This window comes from Plasmodium knowlesi (assembly GCF_000006355.2).
Source record: "Plasmodium knowlesi strain H genome assembly, chromosome: 13".
Classification (NCBI taxonomy): Eukaryota; Apicomplexa; class Aconoidasida; order Haemosporida; family Plasmodiidae; genus Plasmodium; species Plasmodium knowlesi.
The window spans coordinates 2099757-2127154 of NC_011914.2; the positions used below are offsets into that span (position 1 = coordinate 2099757).

Consider the following 27398-nt stretch of genomic DNA (forward strand, 5'->3'; position numbering starts at 1 on the left):
ACAAACGAAAGTTTTATACAAAAAAAAAAAAAAAATGGTAAAAAGGAGGAAAATGAATAGGACCATATACATCAAATAAAGCACGTATATCAAAAAAGTACTACGCCAAAATGGAACTACCTCAAAACTGCCACATGGCTATGACTCCTATGGATCCCATTTTGCCGATGATTCACCCCCTTTTGGTAATCCTTTAGAAACATTTTTACGAAAAAAAAAAAAAAAAAAAAAAAAAAAAAATCACCTCAACGTACGGCTTGATAAGAGGAAGTCGATCCAAATTGTCACATGTTTTTTTTTTCCTTGTAGGCATTGTTTAACGCTTGGAAGATCATCTCTGCTCTTAGCTGCACATAGGGGGAAAGAATAGGGAGAACAACATGAAAGTGGCATAGAAGCTATGTGGGTGCAGATTTACACGGATCAAGCGTAACTATGTATGCCTCCATGCACGTGTGTGCATCTGCTTGTATATGGAAACACAGTTCCTTCTCATAACACCCCCCTCTGGAACCCATATACATGCACATATACACATGTACGTATATTTGTACTCTTTCATCAATTTTGTGAATACTCCGGCGCAATTATGAGGCGTTTTCTCTTTTTTCAGTCTTAGCTGTCTTTTTATTCATCCGCTGTATCACGCGTTCGTGTTTTTTTTTTTTTTTTTTTTTTATTAACTGCTACCCGCTTTGTTTGAGTATAGTTCTTAACTATGCCTGTCAAGTGGCTACCCTTTTTCATTTGCCACTCCTTTCCATTGGCCGCATTTTTTTTAGCCGTCTTACACTTCTTGAACGCTTCAGCATCCCATTTTTTTAAGTTGCTCAAATTCTGACGCTACCTTTTATTTATTTTTTTTTTTTTTTTCCAGTCGATTAGGTGGCACTGCGAACTGGCAACCACAGCGTCACATGTGCTCAGCGTGAGGAAAGGCTCCCGTTTGCACATACAAACACACACATATATATGTACATATGTAGGTTCTTACCACTCGCTCCACAGGTTTTCCCCTGTGCTTGTCTGGGTGGCACAGGAGTATAGCACTTTTGTACGCCTTCTTCACCATGGTCGAATTGGATATTAACTCCGACATGGGCACTTGTCTCCATTCAGAGTCATCCCACAAGACTTCATTTAATGTGCTTAGCATGACCTTTACATCTTTGTATGATCCATCCAAATTCTTGGACCACTTAACAATTTGTTTTTTAATATGTTCAGATAGGATCACCTTTTCTTTAAATTTCGCTTCTTCCTGGGTGCGGAAATCTTTTAGTTCCTGCAGTCGATTACTGACATTCGCTTTGATGACATCTTGCCGTTCTTTTTTGTCCACGTCCGGACTATTATATGGGCCACTGTTAGCTCCGTTGTTTTCCCTTCCCATGGGCATGTCTTCATACCCCCCTTGGACATTACTTCTGCCAGATAGCAGCAAATTTGTGGTGGAAGTGTAACTGTTTTTTTGCAAAATATATTCACTCGCTTTATTCTTACTTGCTTCCTTTTTAATACTTTGAAAAAAATTGTCATCTTCTCTCTTTCTGTTAGCGTTATTTTGGTGTTGCTTATGTTGAGGCATCTCGGAGGGATAACCCTTTTTGTATGTCGCTTCACTTTGAGGGTCATTTCGGACATACTCATTATGAACAAAATTTTCCGCCTCATCCTCCAGATGATGTGTGTGCTTATTGTTACTGTGGCTACTGGGGATGTTGTCCGTATGATTTGAGGGATGCCGATTTTTCAAATGGTTAGAAGGTGATGTTTCATTCATATGTTCGTCGAAATAATGGTCTTTTTCTTCTTCCTCTTCTTCTTCTTCTTCATTATCTGTGCTATTCCTTTTGTCATTTTCTTCTTCCCCTAGTACAATGTAGGAACAGGGGTTGGTATCGTTCAGGGTGTAAATAGGGCGATTTGATTCACAGCACTGAAAATTTTTAAAATAAATATCGGTGTACTCCCTATATTCTTCATTATTAATAAATAACACCTTTACAACAATTTTTGAATTGTAGAATGGTATGTAGGCCTCTTCATTGGTTATGTCTACCCATAGGTGACTGAACTGGTCTTGTCTTAATATATTTTTTATTTCATTTTCGTCAGAAATTATATTTTTCTCTTTGTTTTGCTCATTTGTATCTTCCTTCATCAAAGGTGCGTGGTTTACTATACCCTCGTTAATAACATCAATTAAATCTACCACGGGGATTTTAAAGCGAAAAATAACGTTATCCTTAAAGGGGAAAAATTCTTTAAACTCCTTTAATTTTATTTTTCCGCAAATTTTAAATGGCAGGAAAAATATGTTTGTGTCGTATGGCTGTTTTTCATTTTCGCCTATAACAATATATGTGATGTAATTACATTCTGTGCTTACGCTTTTTTTTCTTAGCTTGTTGTTTACAAAGTTTACACCTCCAATGGCTATTTGTTGCAAATTGGAAGCTATCGAGAAGAGATCCATCTGGGCGTTCTTTCATTCTACGCATTATTCATCCATCCGTCGCGGTATATGTCTTTGCGTTCCAGCACGCGTCTCCCGGTTACTATACATATGGCTTCTCTTTTTACCACATAGCCTTCCCTTTTCTTGTGTGCCCTTTCCTGTATCCCCTGAATACCTTTTGAATTTCCCTTGATATGCCTTCTTTTTTCCCTCTTGGTCACAATTTTTTTTTAATTGCTATTTCTTCTTGTTTGTCCTTAAATTTTTTTTTCTTCTTTCTTTTCTTCCGCTTCGCTTTACTTTGCCTTTTTTTTTTTTTTTTTTTTTTTTTTTTCTCTTATCCGCTTTCCTTTCTTCGATTTGTTTGTTCCCCCGGCTCCGCCTTTCTTATCATTTTAATTCTTCATAAGAGAGTAGCAGATTGAGGAAAGTAATCCTGAATAAATATTTTTTCTTCTATAAATTTTGCAAATATTCCTTTTTTTTTATCAAAAAAAAAAAAAAAAAAAAAAAAAATGATAATTTTTTTTTTGGTGCATTCGCCAAATTGAATTGAAGTATATGCCCCAATTTTATGTAAAAATACGTGCCACTATTTGTGAGTTCTTTACCAAAGAATGAAGCTCTGTCGCATTGCATTAGAAGAAACAACCGAATGGATACGTGGAAAGATACACAAATGGTCCAAGCATGGCGAACGTTGTGTAAAGGTTTAAACCTTCGACGGGTGCAATTAAGTTATAATAACGAGAGGCTAACGGCAGTTCCATCAACCGAGCATGTGATGCGTGTGCGTAGGTATACGGACAGGTAGATATATCTACATACACGTAGCTACATGTCACCACCATTTCCACAGTGATGAGAAACCGTTGCCGACAGGGCGATTGTGGTGTGTACAAAAATTGTTGCAAAGGTGTAGCATTATGGCTCGTGCGTGAGGCGAAAAAAAAAAAAAAAGAAGAAAAACGCAAACGTGAAGGAGCGCTTATGTGTGTATAAATAATAGTGAAGGGGAGAAATTATTAAACTTCAAGCGTTCTGCAATTACTCATTTTCACAATGTTTGCAATAGGATGGTTACGAGATAATTCGGGGGGATGTACGAGAAGGTTAAGAACAGATAGACGGAAGGCTCAATCTTACAAAACTTGGTGGTTACTTTTTCCATGACAAGGAGCGATGGTTTGGACATGTCCCCATGCAAATGTGTCTTTGTAAGTACCTTTTTTGTCCGTGAATACACATGTTAGGCTTTTTTTCCCTCCGTTTTTTAGATCCTTCATCAGGATCTGTATACCAACGGGGACTTATAAAGGACCTCTCCTCTGTTATGTGAAGAGTGGACGGTAACGATATCAGCAGAATCGACGTTGTGCAAGTTAAGCACTCAAATTAGTGGCAAAAAAATATATATATGCCACGCGCTCTACCAAGATTTTATATTTAAATATTCCTCGCAGGGAAAGAAAAATATACATTTTTTCTTTGACACATTTTCATGACATCCAATTTTTGCATACCATTGCACTTTTCTTAAAGTCGTTATGGCTACCCTCTTTGTTCTTAAGGGAAAACTTCAGGTGGTGTGTGTCTCCATTTCGCTTTTTCGATTAATCACGTTATCCCCGTTTAATCCCACAATACGTAAAGACGTGCAAATGTGTACATATTGTACATATGGTAGGAAAATGGCACATCACTTTTCTAATGAAGCATCTATGGGGGCGTTTTCCTGATGACCTTCTCATGGGAAAATTTTTGTTGCGTACGAATTCAACTTAGCGTTTGTGCTGCATTTTTTTAAAAATGAAAGCAGCCAGTGTTTAGCTTAATTCACGTATTTGTAGGTGCATGGTAATTTGTCGCTATTTTTTGTACGTAGTAGACGTACGTGGAATAACACCTGAACACAATTTCCCACGCCGCATAGGACACTTTTGGTTTGGTACAACATGTTCCTTTTTCTTCGTTGTTTTAATAACATGCACCGCTTTAGTGAGAAACACGTTAGAAGCACACATGCATATGCGTGTTGCACAAAAAATTTGGAAAAATACGAAAACAAAAAAATGAATGACATGGAAAAAAGAAATATCTTTTGGGGAATATCATTTAGCCAATAAAATGTTTCCAGGTGAAAAAAAAAGAAAAAAAAAAAGAAGAAACTTCTTATAATTTGAAAATGTAGGGAATCGGCGAAGTTTTAAAACGCGTAAAAGTAGTCACAAATTGGCGAATGGACATATGTTGGTGAAGGTAGTACATGCGTCTACCGCACGTTGTATACATGTGACGTGGAACCCTTGCATAAATACGTGGTACTACATAGCTTCTACATGCTTATATGCGCTTGTGCTCCACGCTCAACGTTAAAAAAACACATAGATGTGAAAAGTGATGTAATAAAAAAAAAAAAGAAAGAAAGAAAAAGAATAACAAAAAGGAAAGCCTGCTTTTTCCATACGTCTTAAAATTTTTTTTACGTTTGGCAATTTTGTAATCCCATCCTTTGTTATATCATCTGTGGACCTGATTTTATTTTCTCCACCATATGACAAACATTTTTGTCCTTTTTTTATCCCACCTTTTTTTTTTTTTTTTTTTTTTTCATTTTGCCTAAAGCGGTAAGGAAAAAAGTTGCAGCAGCGGTGGTGAAACATGTGTCGCCGTGTAGGTAAATAATTTGGCGTGCCAAAAAGTATGCATAAGCACAAATACCCTTTTATTTATGTACTGTTATAATATATGCACTATGCTTTAAGTTTACAAGAGTAAATTTTATGCGTACAAGGAAGTGTATTTTGTACTTTTGTATGCATACCGCATTATATAATGGCGCAGTTTAAATAGCCATATAAAATTGATGCGCTACGCAAATTTACATGTTACTGCCGTTAAAATTTACATTTTTTTTTTTTTTTTTTTTTTTTTTTTTTTCCTTAAATGTTCCCATTTATGTATAAGATTATTTTATTTAATTTATTTTATTTTTTTTTTTGCCGACGCATCAAATTATCTGTTTAGGTTAGGTAATTGTTTTTTCTTTTATTTCACCTTTCCATTTTTTCACGTTTTTTTTTTTTTTTTTTTTTTTTTTTTTTTCCATAAATTTTTAATATTCAATTATATATATATATGTATACGTTGTGAACAGGCAGAATATGCATAGCCTCCCCCCCCCTATCATCTTGTTGTGAAGTAAAACTTTTTTGAAAATGGATAATTGGTGAAATTTTTTTTTTAAGAGTAACGTTTTGAACGAGTTTTAAAATATGTAAGTGTGACGTGGAGGTACCATATGTATGTGCGATTTGTATGTACGCCATGTATAATAACAACCTGTGCGCGCGATCTGTACACATGCTGCGTGTATATCTTTGCGCGCAATTTCATGTGTCATACGCGTCATGAGTAAGAAAATTAAATGATCCAAATAGGGGAGCACAATTTCACCTAGAGCCATATATCCCGTGCGCCACACCTGTGCGCTTCATGTATGCAGTTTTAACACGCTTATATACGTGTTGCACTATTGTATGTGTTCTGTGTACTACGCTTGTGTCCATTTTCATGCGTACAGTGTAGTATATGTATACACAACCAGGACAGTCTAATATGTGTGCTGCAATGTGCCGTATGTAGGAATGTATGTGTATATGCGTACTCAATGTTTGGGAGAAAGGTGTCCGAGGGTAGAACAAACAAGGAGAGGCAACACATGACGGCTTTGTGTAAATTCCAAGGCGTAGTTGTTGTATTGGGAAGTGTTTTTTTTTCCCCTTATTTGTCATTTGTTATTTTTCCACTTTGTTACACTGCCGCTTTGTTACTTTGCCTCTTCGCCACCTTACCCTTCCTTTACACCTTTTTCTCCCCTTTTTTGGTATTTTAATTTTTTTTAATTTTTTGCGTAACAAGACTACACGGTGTATATACCCTCGTTACGTGAACTTTTTTTTTTTTTTTGTGACTTTTAACAAGCGCAAAAAGGGCAAGTATATAATTAGGAAGCGCAGAGGTGTCAAGCAACATTCTTATATACACATACCGATCGTTGACGTAAGGACAAAATGGAAAACAACAAATCTGGAGAAAATGCAAAAGCCTTTATGGAGTCAAAGGACAAGGGTAAAAAGGATAGCGATGATAATGACGACGATGATAAAAAGGGGAAAGACGATAAGGACAAGCAGAACGTCCATCATAAAAGTAAAGGTGGAACTACCCACAGGAAGAAAGATGGCAAAGACAATAATACAAAACGTAGCGGTAACGACAACGATAGGGTTCAGACGAATAGCAGAGGCAAACATAGTGATAAAAACGGCGTCACTAAAGGGGGTGGCGGTGCGGAAGATTCCAAGGTGAATAATGATTCTGCCCCTCCGATAGATTCGAACCTCCCGAAAAATCCCAACGTTACGAATAAGATAGAACGAAAAAGTAATAGCATGTCGCTGAGTGATACCAGCGCAAGGCGCTCGAAAGACAAGGGAGACAGGACACAGCAAAAACACAAACATAAACATGGAAATGCGGAAAGTGCGGAGAGGAGAAGAAGAGATGCAAAAAGTGTAAAATATGTGAAGGACGCCGAAAATGCGAAGCACGAACAGGGGGGGGATGAAGTAGAAGATGATAAAACGGATGGCGAGACGGACGAGGACGAGGAATCAGCGGACGACTCGCTGACCGAAGAAGAAAGCGATAGTGATGATGACGAAGAAAAAAGAAAAAATAATGACCCCAGTAAGGCCCAATATAAAAAAATTGAAAAGCATCCAACATGTGAACTACTCAATCTAGACAGAAGCAACACAATCCAATTTTACAATTTACTAAATGGTAAAAATAAAGAAAAAGATTATAACAGTAGCAGTTCAAGGAAGGAAAGATATCGAAGTAGCAATTTGAAGAAAGAAAAAAAGTTAAAAATGAGTCATACATATGAAGAATTCCTATGGGATCATCATGATTATACTTCTTTAAAAGTAAATTATAAAATTACCAAAAAAAGTCATTACGATAAAACGAAAAAAAGACCACACCTTCCCATATTTATAAGTGAAAATAAAGAACGTACTTTAAATAAGAGTAGTATCTGTACAGATAATGCGAAGTTTTTAAATTTCCTAAATGATAATGAAAAAAATGCTTATTATTATAAGAATCGAAAACGATACGAGAGTAGACGAAGAAAGCAAAAAAAAACCAATATAAAAATAAAAGAAAAAAATCAACCGAAAGAAACGTTAGACAATTATATAATAAATGTGAAGGAGAAAAATAGATATCATGAAATGATGTCCAGCGAAAATGTAGATAAAGTCAAAGTGCCGCTGGAGCATTATCCTTCTGGCCTAAAAACCGATGAAGCGTACTTAAGCGAATTACAAGATACTGAACAGAAGGGACAAATGAAAGACCAAGAACGCCAAAAGAATTACGCAAGTACCGTTGAAGAGGAAAAAAAAATTATAAAAGAAAAAAGAAAAATTAAATGTTCCATATGTTGTAATCGAAGATTTTTTATATTCCAAAAAAAAACGTTAAGAAAAAGAAAGGAAAAAATTATAATTTTTTTAAATCATAATTATTCTGCATGTGAGAATGGACAATTTAATGACCATTTTTACAAAACCATTCATAAAAATGATTTGGAAAATTTAGAAGAAGAACGAATTTACATTGACAATAATAAGGAAAATACAATCAAGAAAATTATTTATAGAATATTTCCACAGTTTTCTATTTTCAGCTTAATCCTCTACGTTACTTTTATTCAATGGGTAATATTTATTCTGCTTATATCCATCAAATCTGATTTTACCTTAACCCCATCAAGTAAGGGCATTCTTCCAAAGGGAAAATGCGATCCCCCCCCTTTTTCCATACTTCTCCTATTTTCTGCGGAGTGCGTTCTTCCAATCAGTATGCGCAAATGTGTCTATGTTTACATCACCCAGAATTTATAATAATTTTTTTTTTTCGTTCTTTCCCCTCCCCCCCCCCCCTCTTGCAGATGATTCGTTAAAAAATTTTGGAAGCAATTTCCCACACAATATTTTCAAGAAGGCCGAATTTTATCGCCTTTTCACATCGTTATTTTTACATTCCAATTTTAACCACATTTGTGCAAATACATATGTTCAGTTAACCGTCGGATTCTTGTTAGAATATCTGTATGGTACATATGTTGTTTTTTTAGTATACGTGTTTACGGGTAAGTGCGTGTGACGAATTGTAGCAAACTTTGGTGCTGGAAATGGGGAGTTCCCTCACACTCGTTGAGTGTGGACGAGCGTATATTTATATGATTATATGTTCATATGCTTAGTGAACCACATTTTGTGCAATTTACCTTTTGTTCCTTCCCTTCTTTGCAGGCATTTATGGAATAATTTTATCCTCCCCATTAACGTACTGCTACTCGACCACCGAAAGCAGTAGCAGCTCCTCAGGAATTATTGGAATTTTTTTTTCAGAAATTTTAATGATGACAAATTTTAATGTGGATAAAATTAGCATTAGTGTGCATTTATTTTGTTTTTTTCTCCTCCTCTTATTTCTTAAATTTTCTTTAAACACCGTCAGTATTAATATATACAGCCACTTTTTTGGTTTCCTTGGAGGTAAGCATTTTCTGGGCCGTCTACCACGTTGAGCTGTGTATGTTTAGCTCCCACGTTGGCAGTACACCACGCCAGCAGATGCACAACGTTTAACATTTCCCCTGACGTACTTCCCCCCTCGTGCAGGCTTTCTAATCGGCATAATTTTAAAACGTAACCAACTCAAGTACTTTCTGAAAAATAATTTGCTAATTCAAATATTGTCCCTGGTCTTCCTGATAGTAAGTTTAGCGGCTGCTATTTTTATATCAACATATGTCGTGCAGAATTGTCCAAAATAATTTTTTCGAACAAATTAATTTTCGATCATCATAATTAACAAGAATGTAAAACTCCAAAAGTGAAAAAAAAAAAAAATAATAATAAAATAAAATAATGGAGCAACAAAATGGAGCAAAATGGCTGCAAAAATGAATTTTAAGAAAACGTGTCAAGAAGGAGGATATAAGACATGGATAGTAAGCGACAGCTTTTATGTGTGAGCAATTTTTCTGTAAATCCTTTTTTATGGAGACCCCTTATCCCCCTTCCTTCTTGTTTTTCTTTTTATCATAAGTGGGCCAATTTTTTTAAATGCCATATTATTTTTTAATTGACCCTTTCGATTTAATTTTTCTTTTTTTTGCCCTCAGTGTGTACATTTATATGTATATGTGTATACATATATATATTTGCACATGTTGAGGTAAATATTTTTTTGTTCTCCCTTTTTTTTTTTTTTTTTTTTTTTGTTGTTGCTGAAAGGAAAAGATATTTTTGTCTTTGTTATTATTTTTTTTTTTTTCTCTCTCACCATTAGATTAAAAAATTAACAATGTTCCTTTTTCATGCCTTTGTGAATAAAATATGCTTTAATGTAAACTCCTTATTTGTATCTTTGGTATTTAAAATAATGATTATTTATCAACATTTTTTTTTTTTAACATTGCCATCGTTGGCAAGGAAATACCTAACCGTGACAGAGGTGCAATGGGGACCACATAATTCATATGCCCCCTTTTTGTTTGCTTATTCAATACTTCCGTCTTTTACTACACTGTTAACTGGACGTAATGGCGTTGTAAAGAATTACGCATTCACAGAATCAATCTAACTTCTTCCCTTTGTGTCAACAGAATGAATCAGTTTCCATTGTTAACAAAATGTGATGTAACATAATTTTTTTTTAAATGGATACCCTTACGATGAAGTTGTACCGTTTTTTTTTTTTTTTTTTTTTTTTTTCCCCTTATATGCCCTTTATCGAATGAAAAAGCTTGTTTGTTTTTCCGCAAGTTGGAACGAATTACGTGAAGCATTCTTGGAGCCCACACACAACATGACTGATAAATAATGCAACACATCTATAAGTAAGCCAACCTGACTACAGACAACTGTCTTGCCAAATGCGTTTAACAAATAAATGAAATGTGCGAAACATTAATTAAAAGGAGTGATGCATAATGTGGGTGTAGTAACTGTATTCTGTAGCATTTTTGTACACATTTCTTTATCTTTATTTTTTTCCCTTTTAAATGGAGGGTTTGGATCTTTTTGCGGGATGCTCAGATACGAGTGGAGGTATGAGGGACTGCCCCCTTCTTACACTACTGTGGCAAAGTGGGACATTTTAATTTGTCTAACAAGGTACACGTAAATATATTTTACACGAGTAAGTAAGAGGCACAAAGGACAACATGCCCACGCGGCTGATTTTCCTCTGTGAGGCGAATGCAGCGTTGGCAACAAATTTTATTGCCCACCTTTCGTCAATTCGTGCGCCTAATGGATGCACATATTGATAATAAATATATGCATATTTCTAACCCGTTTGTGGATGAGCGACATGAGGTGAATGGTAAAAAAAATGAACTAACACAACTATCGTTCGGTTAATATATGAATATATAGTATATACATTTGTGTATACACACCCAGGGAGATCCATTAAGTAAATGGCATTTACATTCCACATACATGGGTACTGTTAATCGTATGTGTTTTGATTTTTTTTTTTTTTTATCATGGGAAAGACTCCCTCCTGCAGAATTGTTTTCTTAACATGCATACTTCTGAATGGATATTTTTTGCAACTTGGCGGTAGGTTATTGTTTTTTTTTTTTTTTTTCATCTTTGATTGCAGAATGTATTTTCGCTAGCTCGTGAGCAGCTTTGGGCCAATTTTATGCTAATTTTTTTTTTTTTTTTTTTTTTTTTTTTCTTCCCATTTTGGCGTAACGCTTATTCACTGTTTTTGCTAAGATATAGTCGCTTCGTTTATTATTTTTTGGTACCTGCTTAAACGTTTTCCTTAGCTATTTTTAAGTTCCTGTGTGACATGGCATTGTTTGGCATAACATGCTCTGCTGTGATGAGATACGGTACCGAATGTCACTATATATGGCGCTGCTTTATTTTTATTTTATTTTATTTTATCTTCTTTTATCTTCTTTTTTTGTTTTCCTCTGAAGAGGCAAGGCCTTCATTACAACCTTTTTATATAATGTGAAAAAAGTTACCCTCATGACTATGCGTATTTTTCGGTTACCTTAGAAAATTGGATCTCCCCCCCCCCCTTAACAGTATATATATGCATGCATTTCGCAGTTGACATTTGATTTGGAGCTTCCCGCATTCCACAGAAGCACCTGTGCAATTATGAGTTTTGTTCTAACATGGAAATGTAATATGCAAAAGTTCACTTTTGAAAGACAATATTTTCGTACGATATAAAATTTTGTGGAATTTACTTTTTTTTTTCGTTCGATGCTAGTAAGGAAGCTAGCCGCGCAAGCGTCCTAAACTAAGCAAACGGGGGGGTTTATAAATGTATACACACGTACATTTACGCACATACATACGTGCCAAGGGATCGATACTTGACTGTACGAAGTAACAACAGGTGATACATGAACAGGGCGTAGGGACAGTTATATATCTATCGAGTGCTTCAAGGTGGGGTGGACGCACACGAAGACAGTTATCAGAGCCGCAGACAAATTATCTACGTATCATCCCCCACTCCCCCTGCGGCACGTGCAGACTGACATATGTAAGCACAGAAACAAAGTAACAACCACCCATGAACCAATTTTGCACATAATATTTAGTAAATAAAATGTTTATTATAAAAAGTAATATAATTAGTGATAACACGTTGGATGCGAACGCAAAAAAAGAGCACACCAAAATAAACAAATTTTTAATTATATTGATTGTCATACTCAATGTGTTAAGCCTTATCTTTACGCTGATCCTAGCTGTTAAATTTTACCTCTGGTAATGAACAATGGAGCTGACTGCGTAAAGAGGAGGCCTTCCGGTGCATGTATACGCGCTGATATAATCTTGCGCAAAGGTGGTTATCCACAGATATTCATATAGCACCAGAAGTAAAGCTTTCACATATCAGCACTGCCTTTCTTCTTCCCCTTTACAGTTCCTATAATGTAACGGCGTTCCTGCTGCTGCTAACACAAACTTGCCTGTGGACCTACTTGGCCATCCTGAACGTTTACGATCAAAAGTTTATTTTTTCTTTGTCTTCATTTTTGGGATTTCATTTATACACACAAGTAAGTAGGAAGAAGTGTCTTTAGCCAAGGTGTGAACAAGTGGGTCGCAAGAATGTGGGCCTACACCATGGTGTGTCATCACCTGTCAGCTTCCACAAATATATATATATATATATATATGATGTATATATGTTTGTGTTGTATGTTTTGTTTTTCTCCCCCGCGTATATACCCCTCTGCAGTGCTACCAAAACTATGACAAATTATTCCTGTCGGACGAAATCCAAGAATACCACTTCATGTCGGTTGCCCTTTCGCACCTTCCTTTTCTTTACATTTGCTATAACATTGTCATATTTCAGTATGACAGTGTCTTTATAAAAAGTAATGCCGAGGAGTGGAGTGTCACGTGCCTCATGCAAAGCGAAAACACCCTGCGCCGATTTGAACTCGCAGACAAATGACAAAACGGATAGATGTGTAGACATCCAGATAATTGTATTTGCACCCTTTCGCCCACTATGAGGGGACAAGGAGACACCTACTCGCCCATTCTAGCATCGCCGTAACTACCATAAAGCACCTCTTATTTTTTCCCACTCCCCTGTAGGCACGCTAGACTACACCTATAATGACAGTTCCTTAATAGTCCTGAATTTTTTTAGGGGAATATTTTGCTCCTTGTCGATAGCAATAATTTTTATAATCTCCATGATTTTGAACATACAGAACACCTTCAGAACTTACCCCCTGCTTAAGCTATCGAACAACAAAACTAAGAAGTATCTGCGTAAGGCTTCTCCACTTCCACACGCGGGTGTAAATAAGCGTGATCTTGCTTATATATGTGCGTTCGCATCGTGTCAATGTTTTCTATGCGTTTATTTGCCTTTCTTTTGCACACCCTTCCTGTACGCACTTCCCCTCATCACCACACACACTCACATCGCAGTATCCGTGTTCCTATTTTACCTGATCGACTCACAAATAAGGATAGTCACATTTCTCTTCATCATCGAGACGTATGAAGTTAACCCGTTCAAAATATTCGTTTTTATATTCTCCCAGGTTAGCAACACTTTTACGAAAGGTTCTTCAGCGCAGGGGGGCGCAATGCTTGTCTGAGCAATTCACCAATTCAGCAGTAGTGCATGATTTTAGTAATATATATAGGTAAATGTATTTTTTTTTTTTTTTTTTTTTTTTTTTTTTTTTTTTTTGCTCCCCTGCAGATTATGACCATATGCGTGTGCATTGCCTTCGATACACACATTTTTAAAAACATAATTATTGGCATCTCCTCAATTTTGGTGTCTCCCCTGTCTATTATATTGCACTCGACGAACAGGTTAGAAGAGGACGCGATGCAAAGCGAACAAATGTGGCATTTTCCTGACTTTATATATATATATATATATATATATATATATATATATATATATATATATATATATATATATATATATATATTTATTTTATTTTTTCTTTAATACAGAAATTACAGTAACGAGAGGGTGGTGCGACTCAGCAAGTTACTAATCAATTTTCGATTTTTCGAGTTTTTTTTAATACTTTTTTATGGGTCATTATATTATGACGATGAGGAGATAGGAAACACCTTTATACTATATATACAGTAAGTCGGCACCAACGAGGTGACTGTAAAGGTTGCACTGCGCTGCAACGCAGAACTTTACATTGTTTTTTTTTGTCCGCTTTGTCTTACCTTGCGCGGATTCTTATTTTCGCCCCCTCCCCTCCGTTACAGGCTGATTAACCTCATATTGCTATTCTTTCTCTTAATAATATATAAAAAAGTGCTATCTTACAAGAGGAAGTTTGACGAAAACGTGGACGAACTCAATGTAGATTTATACAACAATATAAATGACAACTAGATTAGTCCATCGGTATGCGCATAAATATATTTATCTGTTTATGCTAAGTCGTGTACCTGTCTTTTGTTTTAAGTAACATTTTTGAATACATCAAACCGCCAGCGGTGAGCTCTTATAGGCATTTTTTTTTTTTTAAAACATATCATGTAATTAATGACATTATTTTTTAAACAATATTGTGTATACATTTAGTTGTTGCTCTTTTTTTTTTTTTTTTTTTTTTGTCCCTAATTTTTTTTATCGATATAACAACAACTTTGTCGCATTTAAAATAGCCAAAACGACGTCATCGTCAATGTTTTTACCTGTAAAGGAGGGGAGAAAAAATGTCAAAGGAAAAAAGTGCAAATGAACTAACACTTTTTAGTTTCCCCTCTTCTGTTCCTTTTTCGCACTCCATTTTTTAAAATTACATTTGAATTTGCTAAAAGATGAGGTGTGGAAAATATCATCCCTATCGTTGTCCTTAACATTCTTTTTATACGTTTCTAGATATTCTTCCAAATTCTCTATGACGTTTTTATTTGCTACAGTGGGAAGGGTGTGTGTAGAATAGGCTACGTTGAAGTTTACGTAGTGATGAGCGTAGCGGTCACGGCAATGCTCTTTCCATTTTGCCGCTCACACTGAAAGTATGTTATGGCTTGTGAGTATTACCACCGCTTTGGTAGGGACCCCTGGTTTTATACCCCTCTGAGAGGAAGGCCTATCGAACGGAAAAGGAGTAGTGTCCAGGTGCAAAAGTGCAAAAGTGCAAAAGTGCAAAAGTGCAAAATGGGGTTGCCTAGCAGAATTCCTGCGTACGACTAATCACCTCGTATGCAAGGGAGGATATGCAGTGAAACGTGCCGAGGTCGAGGTCCTTCTTGGTTACAACATTCAGAATGATCTTCAAAATCTGAAAGAAAAAAAAAGGAGTGCGTAATTATATACAAATATATATATATATATATATATATATATATATGTACATACAACACATACATTAATACACATATATATTGCTGAGGATTTGTCGAAGCACACCCTGCGTTTAAGTACCCTTTCGCCGTAGACCTTCAAGTCAAACCACAGGGGCTTTATTTTAACTGTCTGCCGAGAGGAGACACAAAAAAATCAATCGATGAACACAATCAGAAGCGTTTTCCCAATTAATGGGGACACATTTCTGCGGTGTATTCAGGTATCAACATATCCGATTAGTCTAAGCTGTTGAAAAAAAATAAAAAAAAAATTGTTGTGCAAGCTGAGGAGGGTACTCACTATAAGGAGAAAAAACAACTTGTGGATAATAATTTTCTGATCCCTATTTAAGCGCAATATAAATCTTAAGAAGAAGGGCCGGAATGAATAAATGAAGTTAAAGCAAAATGATTTGGTTTGTAAATTCAAAGTGGAGGAAAGTAGCAGGACGTTGAATATGGCGAAGAGCAAATCGTTTATGGTTTCATTCCACTCCTGATAAGGGGGTGAGAAAAAGAAGGGGAAAGGATGCGTCAGTAGGGAGGTAATATAACGTGGAAATTTTTTTTGAGGAAAAAAAAAATAAAGTCGTAACACTTGTGGGCATTCCCAGGAGCCCAATAATTGTTAGAGGAGCATGTGTAAATGTTGAGGCGCCCGCTCGGTTTGCCCCTCTCAAGGCATTAATAACCGATAGAAGTGTAAAATTTATCTAACGCTTAAATAGGAGCTATTAATAAGGGTGATGAAGAATCCTAGGGCTTCATCTTCCACCAGTAGAACGTCCTGCCAAAGGGGGGAATAGCATGTCAAGCAGTGTACCAGAAGTAGACATGTTGGAGGTGAAGCCGATCAGCCAATCAGCTGGTCACATGGACAGGCGCCTTAACTGCGTACTCTGAAGCGATGTAAGTAAAAACAGAAAGGGTCAAGTGCAGTTCAGAAAAGTAGACGATTCAAAAATTACGTTGGTTAAAAGCAAGCATAGCAAGAGAGAGAGGGAAGAGACTCTGATCATCGCATCTGCACTGTTGATTAGGGGAAAAAATAAACTCCGTCTAATGACATATTTTTCTCGTCCAGCACTGCAATCTGTGTGTGCAGCTAATTTGTCATCAGGGGGGATTATTTCGTCGGCACATTTGTCAAATGATGTTGAGACAGTCATCAGTAAGAAGGAACTTTTTTGTGGCGTTTCGGGCAAAGGCAAAATGAGCAGAGATAATATGAAGAAAGATAAACTCACAAAATAGTTATTGCTAAACTGAATGCAATAGAGGAGGAGCTCTATCAGAGCTATGGAGGAAGACAACACATTGATATTTTGAATTTGTTTATATTTCCTACAGAATAAAATTAAATTTATAATAAAATAGAAGAAGAATTTTTCAAATTTGAGATCTGCATGGAGTGCCTCATCATCTCCTTCCTTTGTACTTGCGGCTTTCTTTGCAGTGTTCCTTTCTTCCTTCAGCTTTTCAAAATAACTGGCTAGGGAAGCCTTAACATAACAGGTCAATTTCTGCAACAAAGTGATTATATTAAAAATGTCCATCTGTGCATATGCTTCAAGGTTTTCGAAAAATATAAAAAAAAAACAGAATATATCTTCAATTTCGTCCTCCGTATTTACAACTGTGTGCATGTGCCTGATGACTGCATTCATTATTTTGTATAGGCTCATAGTTTTGTGGTGATCTGCGGAATATTTCCTTAACTTAATTATCAAATAGTATACGTATATGGCTAGATTATTTTCGATGGTATTCATTTCTACATTTTCGAAAATTTTTTTTACCAAATCCTGAGGGGATGCGCAGGGGGCGAACATAATGTAGCGACCATGTGGAGGGGGCAACACATTGTAAGACAATCCTTGGTGAAAGAAGGCATGGTGGATCTACTACTCAAGGTAGAACCCCCTGCAATATGCATGCACATGTCAGCACATGGGTATATTTTGAATCACGTCGCTGGGGTTCTTTTTTTTTTTCGCTTCCCTCCCCCCTCCGAAGTGTGTAACTTACCCCATTTTTCGAAATGGACAAATAAAATCTCTGATCCTGCCGATCCTGTTCATCACGTTGGTCTCTAAGGTGCACTTGCCCCGACTGGTTGGACGTGTACAGGGAGAGTTCCAATTTTATTACGTGAATGATGAATGAGAAGTAGTTGCTATAAGTGGCGTTGCTAATTTTTAAGGAGAAAATGCAGTCAAAGACCAAGTAAATATTTTTAATCTTTTTGATATCCAGCCATGCGGACAAGTTAATTTTATGCATCTCCTTTCGGATACACTTGAAAACGAATGCTATTTTTTCCTTGGTTATAAAATAGTAGGAATAGGACAGAGACATGAATAGGAATAGCGGGTTAATATTTACCTCGTAATTGTTAAATGAAAAAATTTGTTCCACATAATTGTCCTCCCTGGTGACGGCTAACTTTTTCTCAATAAATTTCCTATCATACGTTACACAGAGATACAATATGTAGATGACCGTTTCGATGATTCTTCCATTGTCGTTAAAATTGAAGTGTAGAACTTTGCTTAAATAAAAGTTATGCTTGCTGATTATTTCGATCAAAATATCCTTAAGGTTTTCCCGTTCTTTGGGCATTCCGTCCTCTTCATGCAGAAGCATCTCCAGGATTCTGTGACACTCGGGGTCTGCGCCAAGGGGGAGAAGGTAGTGAGGCGTGAAGACCCCTGGAACGGTGATGCCGTTCCGCAAGCAATTCGATAAACGATTAAAAAACCGATTAGCAAATAGAACTCAATTGCCGGGAACTCCCCCCTACCATAATTCTTGCCGGAGATGTACTGAAAAAATAGGGTGAATGGCTTGTTCCTCATCAACACTTTCCTTATTTTCCTTTTGTACATTTCAAAGATTAGTGCGCCTGAATCCTCTGTGTCATTCGTTACACATTTATCGTTGCGTCGAGACAGTCCGACTTCTTCACAATTAGTTACACTGTGTGATTCTCTTATATGGGAGGACGAAATTTCATCCACGTGGTTTAAAACACCAGATAATAAGTGAAAGAAGGGGGTGAAGAAAGAAGAGAAAAACAAACTGGTGCTTACATTCCGAAAAAGCTTTTTTCTTATACATATATTTTCAAAGATAAAAATGCAGGAAAGGTATAAAAATTTAATAAAATAAATCATGTCCTTATCGAAAGGGTGATTACATTCCTTGAGAGTCTTTTTAAAAAAAGTGTGCAAATCGATAAATAAGTAGAGTATTAATTTTACGAAAGTTAATACTTGTAAATCACTTCCATTGTCTGTGTCCCCTTGCTCATCAATTATTTTTAGGTTGCTTATAAATTTTTCATTTTTTTTTAGCATATATATTAACGAGAAGAGCAATTTCATGACAGCTACAGAAACATTGTATAGGTAATCATTTTGCTCGTTAAAAATAAGTTCTACGTAAATATCTATCTTCTTGGTGTTTACCATCTTCATTATTTTTAAAGCTGTTTTGAGGACCCTAAATAGGGCTGAAATGTTGGTTATGTAAACTTTGTTCATTTCATTTTTTGATTCTTCCTTTTGGATCCTTTCTTCCTCAGGTGGATCAGTATCATTTGGCTTTTCTCCCTTTAGGTTATTTCCCAAAATGGGGGGTTCCTTATTTATGTTTTTAATGTGGGTATAGGCAACGAGGGAGTGTCGGGTTTCCACTTCATCTACAATACCATCCCGAGTGGTGCGTTTCTGTTTAGTCAATCTATCCAGCACATGAGGTTGTTCTTTCATATGAAATGAAGACAACACTTCCTTGGTTGTCAAAGAAACGATATGATTGTTACCCTTTTTATCGACCTGGCACTGTTTCACATTTAAGCTCTCTTTCTCAATTCCCTCTTCTTTTTCGAATAAAAAATCTTCAAAAAAGGCTACGATTTCTTTGATACTGGTAGGAACAGTATCAGGGGATGATGCTACCACTAGGAAGGGAACTATATTTACAATTTTAAAGACGTGAAAAATATTCAAGGAAGAGTGGGATACATCGATGAGCATATTAAGAGCCTTTAAGAAGTGAAAGAAGTTGGAATAATCATCACTAATCTGGTTGTACGCACTGTACCTTTTATTCACGTATTTCAAAATAATATCTATTAGGACATCAATCATATAATGGGCATGGGTATGAGCAAAAAGAGAATTGTGAATAAAAAAGGTAACGATAAATTTCAACGCCTTTTCTCTTAAGCATTCATATTTTGTGTTTGAAAGAAAATCAAAGACCCATTCTATGAGGGATGTGTTGGACAAAATGATATTCACAATCTCTTTGTCGATACTGCAGAATTTGTAAAAGATTTCTAAGCACTTCATTTGAGTATCTTTGCAAAAATTGTTTAGTAGTGTTTCTTGTAAGTTATTACACAGGGTGATGAAATTTTGCATGTTTTCCTTCCTCTTCGGTATCTTCAAGGGTGTATTGTTGCTGCACTTTTGAGAATCTGCTTCGTATCTTTCTTCTACGCACATGGGGTCTTTTTCGTTTTCTGTGTCCGAACCGGTGTTGGACGTTTTGGAGAATATACTCGGGCTGCTTCTCACTCGGGAATGCTTTATTTCTTCATATTTCCCCTTTCCTCTTGGATATATCGGAAGAAACCCTTTTGTGCCTCCCTCTGAACCATAATTCCCTCCGACAAACTGTTTTCTTAGTTGGAGCCTTTCGCCGGATTCAAAATGTGGAAGATCCTCCAAAGATGCACGTTCTTCAAACTGCTCTAACATATTCAACCCCTCTCCTGCTTCAATCCATGCTGAACCCTCTCCGGCCGTGCTACCACTGTCACAGTAATTCATAGCGGGCCCGCTACTACCGTTGCTAACCCTGCTACCGCTCTGTGTGCCGGAATTCATACCATCGTAGTAACGCAGCTTGGAGAGTTGTTTTCCATCTTCCCTCACCGCTGTTTCGTACGATACTAGGTCTTGATCCTCACTGCGTTCTCTTCCAAAGGAATTGCAATAATATGCACTACCTTTTTTGTAATTGGAGCCCTCCACATAATCATTCATGTCGGTGAACTTTTGCCCATACTCTTCCCATTCCACTAATGTCTTAATCCCCTGTGATGATTTGAATCCCGACTTGTTTTCTTCCTTTTCTTGAACAAACAATGCATTGAAATTTTCTTCTTCGGATGATGTATCATGAGAAAGGGGCTCACTGTTGTAGGGACTCCCCGGTCCTAAATACTCATCCGCCTGACCACACTCATATACACTTGTGTTGTTCCTTCTACTTCCGCAAGAAGTTTTCAACCGGGGGTTCCCCCCTTGCACATGCGCTGGATTCACATTTTCTAATTCGGCTTGGGCTTCTTTATCGTATTTTTCGTTATATTTTTTTTCACTGCTTTTGCGTTGGAAAATATTCCCACCCTCCTGATCACATTGTTTACTTTCGTTTTGACTCTGTTCAAGACCATTTTCATCCGGATGATTCTGGCTACGCTTATAAAATTGCTCAGATGTGTCAGTTTGGAAAGGCTCAAAATGGCCGTCATTTTTCCCGTATAGTTCTTTGTTGGAATAGAGGTGGTCACGGAGAGTATTATTGCTTTGGCTGGCCCAGCTGATGCTGCTTCCGCTGCGGGTGTCGGTAATGCTGCGATGTGGGTTGTGATATTGGCGACTACGTTGTTTGCTATTTTTGTTACGATCTCGGCTACCGCACCTACCTTGGGCATTCGAACAGGGGGTGTTGGTGCGTATATGGGGCACAAGGGGGGGTTGGCTATTTTTCTTGCTTTCCCGTACGAATTTATTTGGGGTACCAAAAATTATGGTATTAAAAAAATAACTTATGTCATTATAATTTTTTGTAATTATATAAATGAATTCTATGTAGTAGTTACACAAGTGTGTGTTTTTATTGGTGCACTTAAAATGTTGGATAAGATTCGAGAAAAAGTTTTTCAGCAATTCTTTGTTAATTTGCCAAAGAGAATTGTCACCCCACAGTTTATAAATGATTTGTAGCGTAAGCAGAAGCACTTCGTCCTGGCTGCGATTAACGTTGCCGTTACCATCACGGTGGTTGTCATCGCGGCGGTTGTCACTGCTGGAATCCCCGTGTGTGCCATCTCCATTCGCGGAGCTACCATCGCAGCTGCTCCCCCCATTTGGGCAAATGCTCGAGCCCTCTAAGGGAGAGCAATCCTTGCCCTTTTTTTCCTTTTTCAAATGATCAAGGATAGAATAATTCTGTACAAACAACTTTATAAATTCCTCAATGACTGCAGATTCGTTCTTCAATGTAGTGTGTATAATTGCCACACCATCCATTAATTTTTTTAACAATTTAAAAATATAAAAATACTTTTTCTCATTGGTAGAGAATTTTTTTAACCTCACAAGTACACAGGTATAAATTGCATCCTTAAAAATGTTACAGAGATCTTCAGAACAGGTGCTTAAAAATTCTTTGCATGCATTGGTGGCCAAAGTGATTAGTTCGTCGTTGGCTGCATGAGCATAACAATTTATATTTCCACCACTTTCTCCGTTGTAGTTTTTACTTCCTTTGCTTTTTCGTACCCTGTAGAAGCTTCTACTCAGTTGCCAATCACCACAGGGGTCACCCTTTTCACCATCGCTGCCATTGTGGTCCACGCTCTTTTCCGAGGTACCCTCCAAATAGCTAAACGTATTTGACAGAAACAAAGTGTGATCTATAAGGAAAAAAGAAAAGTGGTACCGAAAGTCTTGGCAATTCTTTATGGAGTATATTTCATTTACACTTTTAAACAGAGCATATTTTTTATATAAGGGTGATTTCTTGAAAAATATTTTGTTCATGCATTGAACGCATAGGACATTTTTCTGCTTGTCGACAAACACTTTGTCATGATTTTCTATGTCATGTTCGTCCGTTCTCATCAATAAAACCTCCTTGAATATTATGTTCAGTTTTATTTCCATTATGTGGGGTAGAGTCTTCTCTTTTCTTTGTTCAGCACATACAGCACGTGGAAGAGCGCGCTTTTTTCCCGATTTGTTCTGCTATCGTTGCAGAGTTTTTTTCACTGTGCACAATGAAAGTGCACACATTGATTGCCAAAAGGGTAACCAGAAGAGGGTAGAAGGGTACATCAAATTGGAAAGGAAAAAAAAAAAAAATAATAAATGTTACTTTCTTTTTAACCCATATGAGAAAAACGTGAGCAAACATCTCCTTAAAATGGTGTTGCTTATAGGCGCACTAATTGGTTAATTGGTATTTTAAAAAAATGTTTTTTTATTTTTCTCAAAGAAGTTAGAGGGATTAATTTTCTATTACACAAATAAGAATAAAAATGGAATGGCAATAGAATTGCAATGAGAAGGAGTCATATTCACATAACAACGGAAAGCGATTCGGAAGATGAATAATGATTTAATTACTTCATTATTGCTTTTTTTTTTTTTTTTTTCTGCTTTTTTTCATAAAAAATAAACACATGTCTATAAAGCATTTAATTAGGTTTACAAATGAATGCTCAGCATGCCAACGTACACATATACGTACATGCGTGTGTACATACAGGTGTGCCTCCAGAAAGGTACACATATTCGTGTATCACATGGACAGAGATAAATCTACATATTTGTTAACACAAATTGGTAAAAAAAAAAAAAAAGGAAAAAGAAACAATGTTGAAAAGTTTCAAACAATTTTCAAATAAGATACAAAAAAAAAAAAAAAAAAGAAAAAAAAAAAAAAAATTGCCGTTACTTTTTAATTTTCTGCTCCGACTGTAACACAATTCACATATCAACATGAAAATGCGCCACGTCAAAGTCTATTTCGACGTATTCCTCCAGAGTAATGGGGGGGAGATTTTTATACTTTCTCTTGACATTATAGACATGAAAATCACTTCTGCAGTGTAGCTTGTAGTTGCTTTTTTCAATTTTCGTCAAGCAACTTGTGCACATGATTACGCTTTCGCTTTTGGGCTTGTCACTTGGCTGTTCCTTGCTTTTCTGTTGTATGGCATTTGGAGTGTCTTCGTTTTTGCTGCTATTGCAGCTGTTGTAGTTTCCTCTGTCCTGGATAACTTTGTCCTTATCGTTCCTGCTAGTGCACTTGTTGGTTTGGCTGGGTTCGGTACTGCACATTTCCCCCGCATTCTCCGTATTTGTAGCTTTCTGATTCACTTCTTCCTCTCGGCGACTGTTGCCTTTTGCTTTTCCTCTTCTACGATTGCCTTTGCTGCATGTACCACCGTTTAGGTTATCACCCCCCGTTTGATGGTCATCCTTGTCTTTAGATGTCTTCCCCATTGCGTCATTCGCATCCACCTTCGTAGCAGTCACTGAATTTTCCGCATTGTTGTTCTTCTTCTTATTCGAGGTGGCTATCTTAACGTTATTATTTAGAATTTTGCTGGAACAGCTTTTCTTATATTTTTTGGTAAAAGCATCCACACATCTATATACACATGGGTAGCATAAAAATACAATTTTATGCATTTCCGTATTTTTTTCCTTCCTTTCTTTTTCGTGTTTATTCTTTTTTTGTTTCGTTTTTACTTTAATATCATCTGTAAGAGGATCTACTTCTGCCTTTTCATCTTTCTGTGGGCAAAATTCACCTGTTTTATTTTTTCTTTCATCCTCGTGGGTGGTGCTGTGTAACAAATCTTTTATTTCCTTTTTCGAAATACTTTCACTTTTTTCCTGTGCATTTATGTTATTTTGGCTAATTACGTAACTGGTCTCATCTTCCGCGTCATCCTCGTTTCTCCCTTTATTCGACTTAGGGGGGGGAGTGTCCTCTATAGGGGTATCTTTGTTATCGCTACTCTGGTGGGTGCTACATGCATCGTTGTTACGGTCTTCTCTATTGTTTGCATTATTGTCGCCAAGGTTTTTGTGGCTATACTTCTCCTCCTCTTCGTCTACAACTTTCACCCTGACGTTGTTGCCCGCACTATCCGCATCGAGTGAATCGCTCATTATTTTCGCCTTTTCTTCAAATTCTTCCTTCCCGGAATCGCTGACTGTGTCGTTTTCCTTTCTCTCTGTGATAATTCCACACGTGCCATTTCCTCCTACCTCATTTTTCGGTAGATGGACCACTTCATCATGCATGTGCCTACTTTCAGCATCTACATTATCCTCTCTTTTAAGGTTGTTGGTTATTTTTTCTTCTTCTATAATAACATTATTGCTATTAAGAAATTTTATTACGTCCTCTTTTATATAGTCATCACAAATTATTTGGATTCGCATGAATGCCCTTTGAATGACATCATCATATTCCTTACTTAACATGTCAAAGACTTTTAGCGCCTGCTTCTTTGCGCTGTCGTCTATGTTTATGCTGTAGCCAATATTTTTGACCATGCCTGTGTTGGAGGGGTGGCACATTTAGGGGAAGGCGCGGTTAGCAGTACCTCCCACATGTTCTCATGTACATATATATACATATATACATACATATATATACATATACATATATATAGACATATATACATATATATATATATACATATAGATAGATATATGTTTATGCGCACAGGTATTGCCCTGTAGAGACTTACTTTCTATCATATTGGTTGAGAGGGGATAACCCGTTTGGGGGTTCACACTCATTTCGTGCAGAATTTCGATCATGTCTTTGTAAATTTTATCCTTTATAATTGATCTCTCTTTGTTGCTTATTTGTAGGGTGCCTATAAATGAAGGAAGAAATTGTTTCACAAGGGAGTGTAACCTTTGGAAGGTCATATAAAGGCCACCTTATTAAAATGCAAAAACGAACATGGAGAAGAATCCCCCCTTTTTTACCTTTCTCTAAAATCGTTTTGCATATTTCATAATTGTCGTCCGAGTGGAAGCAAGAATTCAGTTCTGACTTTTTGGCTATTTCTCCCTTCGACACGTTGGTAAAAATTAAGTGTGACTGGAGCACGTCGTCTATGTTGAGCTCGATTCCTTCGGAGGGTGGGAGAAGGAAGAAGGGTGTGCAAAAAAAAAAAATATAGACGGAATGTGAAGCTCGTGCAGTACCTCAACTATATGAATATACAATGTGCGAGTAAAGGGAAGTCTTTTCTCTATTCCATTTTCATTTTCCCCCCCTCGTCTTGAAGGCAGAGCTTACCATTCCTCCAGTCGATTATCTTGTTCTTGTAACAAGCAATTTCGAACTTCTTTCCCTTGTGCTTATACTTCACTATTGCAACATTTGTGAACTTCACTTGGTTTATCGGCTGAAAGAGTGCCCCCATTGTTACATCATGTTTAGCGATACGGAGGTGAAGCGTTTTTCAGTGGGGATTTTGTAAGTGTAATTTGGTGTATTGCAGAGGGCGCCGCGAGTTTATACGTGTAGGTAAGCACGTACGTATGTATATAATCAGCGCGTCCACTTTCACAACCCCCCTTTTCGAGCGTAAGTCACCTTGCGCGTACGCAAATATATCCAGTTGTACACGCGTTACGGTGCTCCTCTGTCCATGCGTTCATACGCATGAGGAGGTTTCCACATAAAATCATAAGTTAATTTGTGTCGAGGCGACGAAGACGCAGTAATTTACGAATACATAAGGAAACTGCTGGGGGTCGGGTATGTCGATGTACTTTTTAAAAGCCGCTTTTTTTTTTTTTTTTTTCTTCCTCTTTGTTTAATATGCAAGTGTATTATATGGACGTAAGTATGATTCCGTACGCGCGCATGTAATTACAAATATGTACTACATCCATATGTACGTCCATACGTGCATACCTTTTCATCCCCTTGTAATGTTCTTTTCTTAAGGGAAAAAATATCTGGAAATATCAAGCCCAATTTTCCCTTTTACAGACAAATTTTAATTCATTTCCACTTTTTTTTTTTTTTTTTTTTTTCTTTATAATTATAACACCTTCCTTAATTTGTCATTCATATATATGTTTAACAAAAATGCACGATAATTCCGTATTTATTTTTTTAGGAAGGTTGAGGCATTTGGCCATTTTGTTTTTTTCCGTTATATATTGTTTCTTTATGGATAGTGGTTCGTTTTGCTTTTTTTTTTTTTTTTTTTTTCTCATGCGCAAATGTGAATACGTTATTTCCCTTTGTTTCAAGAGAACGTTGCGCATGCGCATATGTATATATATACCGAAGATATAATTATTTAAGCATACATGACATGAACTTGCTTATGCCTTCGCCCCCCGTGCATCAAGCGTGTTTTTCCGTGCCTACATGCTTTACAAACATGTATACTCTGTTGCTTTTCCTCTACGTGCCTGATCGTTATTTTGCCTCCCTTTTCCGCGGCAAAATTGGAACCCCCCCCCAAAAAAAAAAAAAAAAAAAAATCCAGCATAGAAGTGAATTCAATCTTTTTTCGGCATTTATTTGGCACGCCGCGGGCATCAATATCACGTGTACACATAACTACATGTAATCACGTATGTATATATATATGTGCACATATTTTTTTCAAGTTGCGAAAAGAGAGGTATCACCTTTCATTGTTACAGAAATTATGAATTTTCCCATTTGTGTGCACTGGACAATAGGGGGAAAGACGGCATAGTGACTCATGAGTTACGAATGCATATTGTAGGTATAGCAAATGGCGCGCAAAAAATTAATAAACTTGTATAAAATAAACGTGAAAAAAACCTAACTGGAAAAATAACAAAAAAAAAAAAAAAAAAAAAAAAAAAAAAGCATTGCTCGTATGCTCAGCATTAAGTTAACAGCAGTAATTCCATACGAATCCGACCTAACGCTTTAAGAATTAATTTTCATAAGAATTATGTGCGCAAAGGGGGGGAATATCCATGAGTACTGACGTACGGACACATATGCGCGCATGTAGATACATACTACCGAACAGATCAACCGCGCAAAGAGTAATAACAATTAAAAAAATTACCAAGTAGACTTAAAAACTTGTAACACAAATATGGGCAATCCCA

General features: G+C 36.7%; 5 protein-coding genes across 5 annotated transcripts; 2 read left to right on the plus strand and 3 right to left on the minus strand.

Moving 5' to 3' along the window:
- Nucleotides 1-284: 284 nt before the first annotated feature.
- Nucleotides 285-2479, minus strand: PKNH_1347000 (uncharacterized protein; the record flags this gene model as incomplete). Its single annotated transcript, XM_002260848.2, has 2 exons — nucleotides 285-347; nucleotides 995-2479. The coding sequence occupies 2 exons, from the start codon at nucleotides 2477-2479 to the stop codon at nucleotides 285-287; spliced, it is 1548 nt and encodes a 515-aa protein (XP_002260884.2).
- A 4055-nt stretch (nucleotides 2480-6534) lies between these two features.
- On the plus strand, nucleotides 6535-9377 carry PKNH_1347100 (uncharacterized protein; the record flags this gene model as incomplete). Its single annotated transcript, XM_002260849.1, has 4 exons — nucleotides 6535-8308; nucleotides 8487-8687; nucleotides 8851-9096; nucleotides 9223-9377. 4 exons carry the CDS (start codon nucleotides 6535-6537, stop codon nucleotides 9375-9377), a joined length of 2376 nt encoding a protein of 791 aa, XP_002260885.1.
- A 2816-nt stretch (nucleotides 9378-12193) lies between these two features.
- On the plus strand, nucleotides 12194-14488 carry PKNH_1347200 (conserved Plasmodium protein, unknown function; the record flags this gene model as incomplete). Its single annotated transcript, XM_002260850.2, has 8 exons — nucleotides 12194-12354; nucleotides 12515-12650; nucleotides 12833-12974; nucleotides 13201-13380; nucleotides 13543-13658; nucleotides 13823-13938; nucleotides 14086-14226; nucleotides 14359-14488. The coding sequence occupies 8 exons, from the start codon at nucleotides 12194-12196 to the stop codon at nucleotides 14486-14488; spliced, it is 1122 nt and encodes a 373-aa protein (XP_002260886.2).
- Nucleotides 14489-14725: 237 nt separating this feature from the next.
- On the minus strand, nucleotides 14726-22415 carry PKNH_1347300 (conserved Plasmodium protein, unknown function; the record flags this gene model as incomplete). Its single annotated transcript, XM_039113587.1, has 10 exons — nucleotides 14726-14793; nucleotides 14902-15015; nucleotides 15146-15194; nucleotides 15303-15386; nucleotides 15530-15580; nucleotides 15752-15946; nucleotides 16169-16237; nucleotides 16419-17255; nucleotides 17479-18122; nucleotides 18254-22415. The coding sequence occupies 10 exons, from the start codon at nucleotides 22413-22415 to the stop codon at nucleotides 14726-14728; spliced, it is 6273 nt and encodes a 2090-aa protein (XP_038969960.1).
- Nucleotides 22416-23240: 825 nt separating this feature from the next.
- On the minus strand, nucleotides 23241-25711 carry PKNH_1347400 (ribosome maturation protein SBDS, putative; the record flags this gene model as incomplete). Its single annotated transcript, XM_002260853.1, has 4 exons — nucleotides 23241-24826; nucleotides 25022-25153; nucleotides 25269-25415; nucleotides 25585-25711. The coding sequence occupies 4 exons, from the start codon at nucleotides 25709-25711 to the stop codon at nucleotides 23241-23243; spliced, it is 1992 nt and encodes a 663-aa protein (XP_002260889.1).
- Between the last annotated feature and the right edge of the window lie 1687 nt (nucleotides 25712-27398).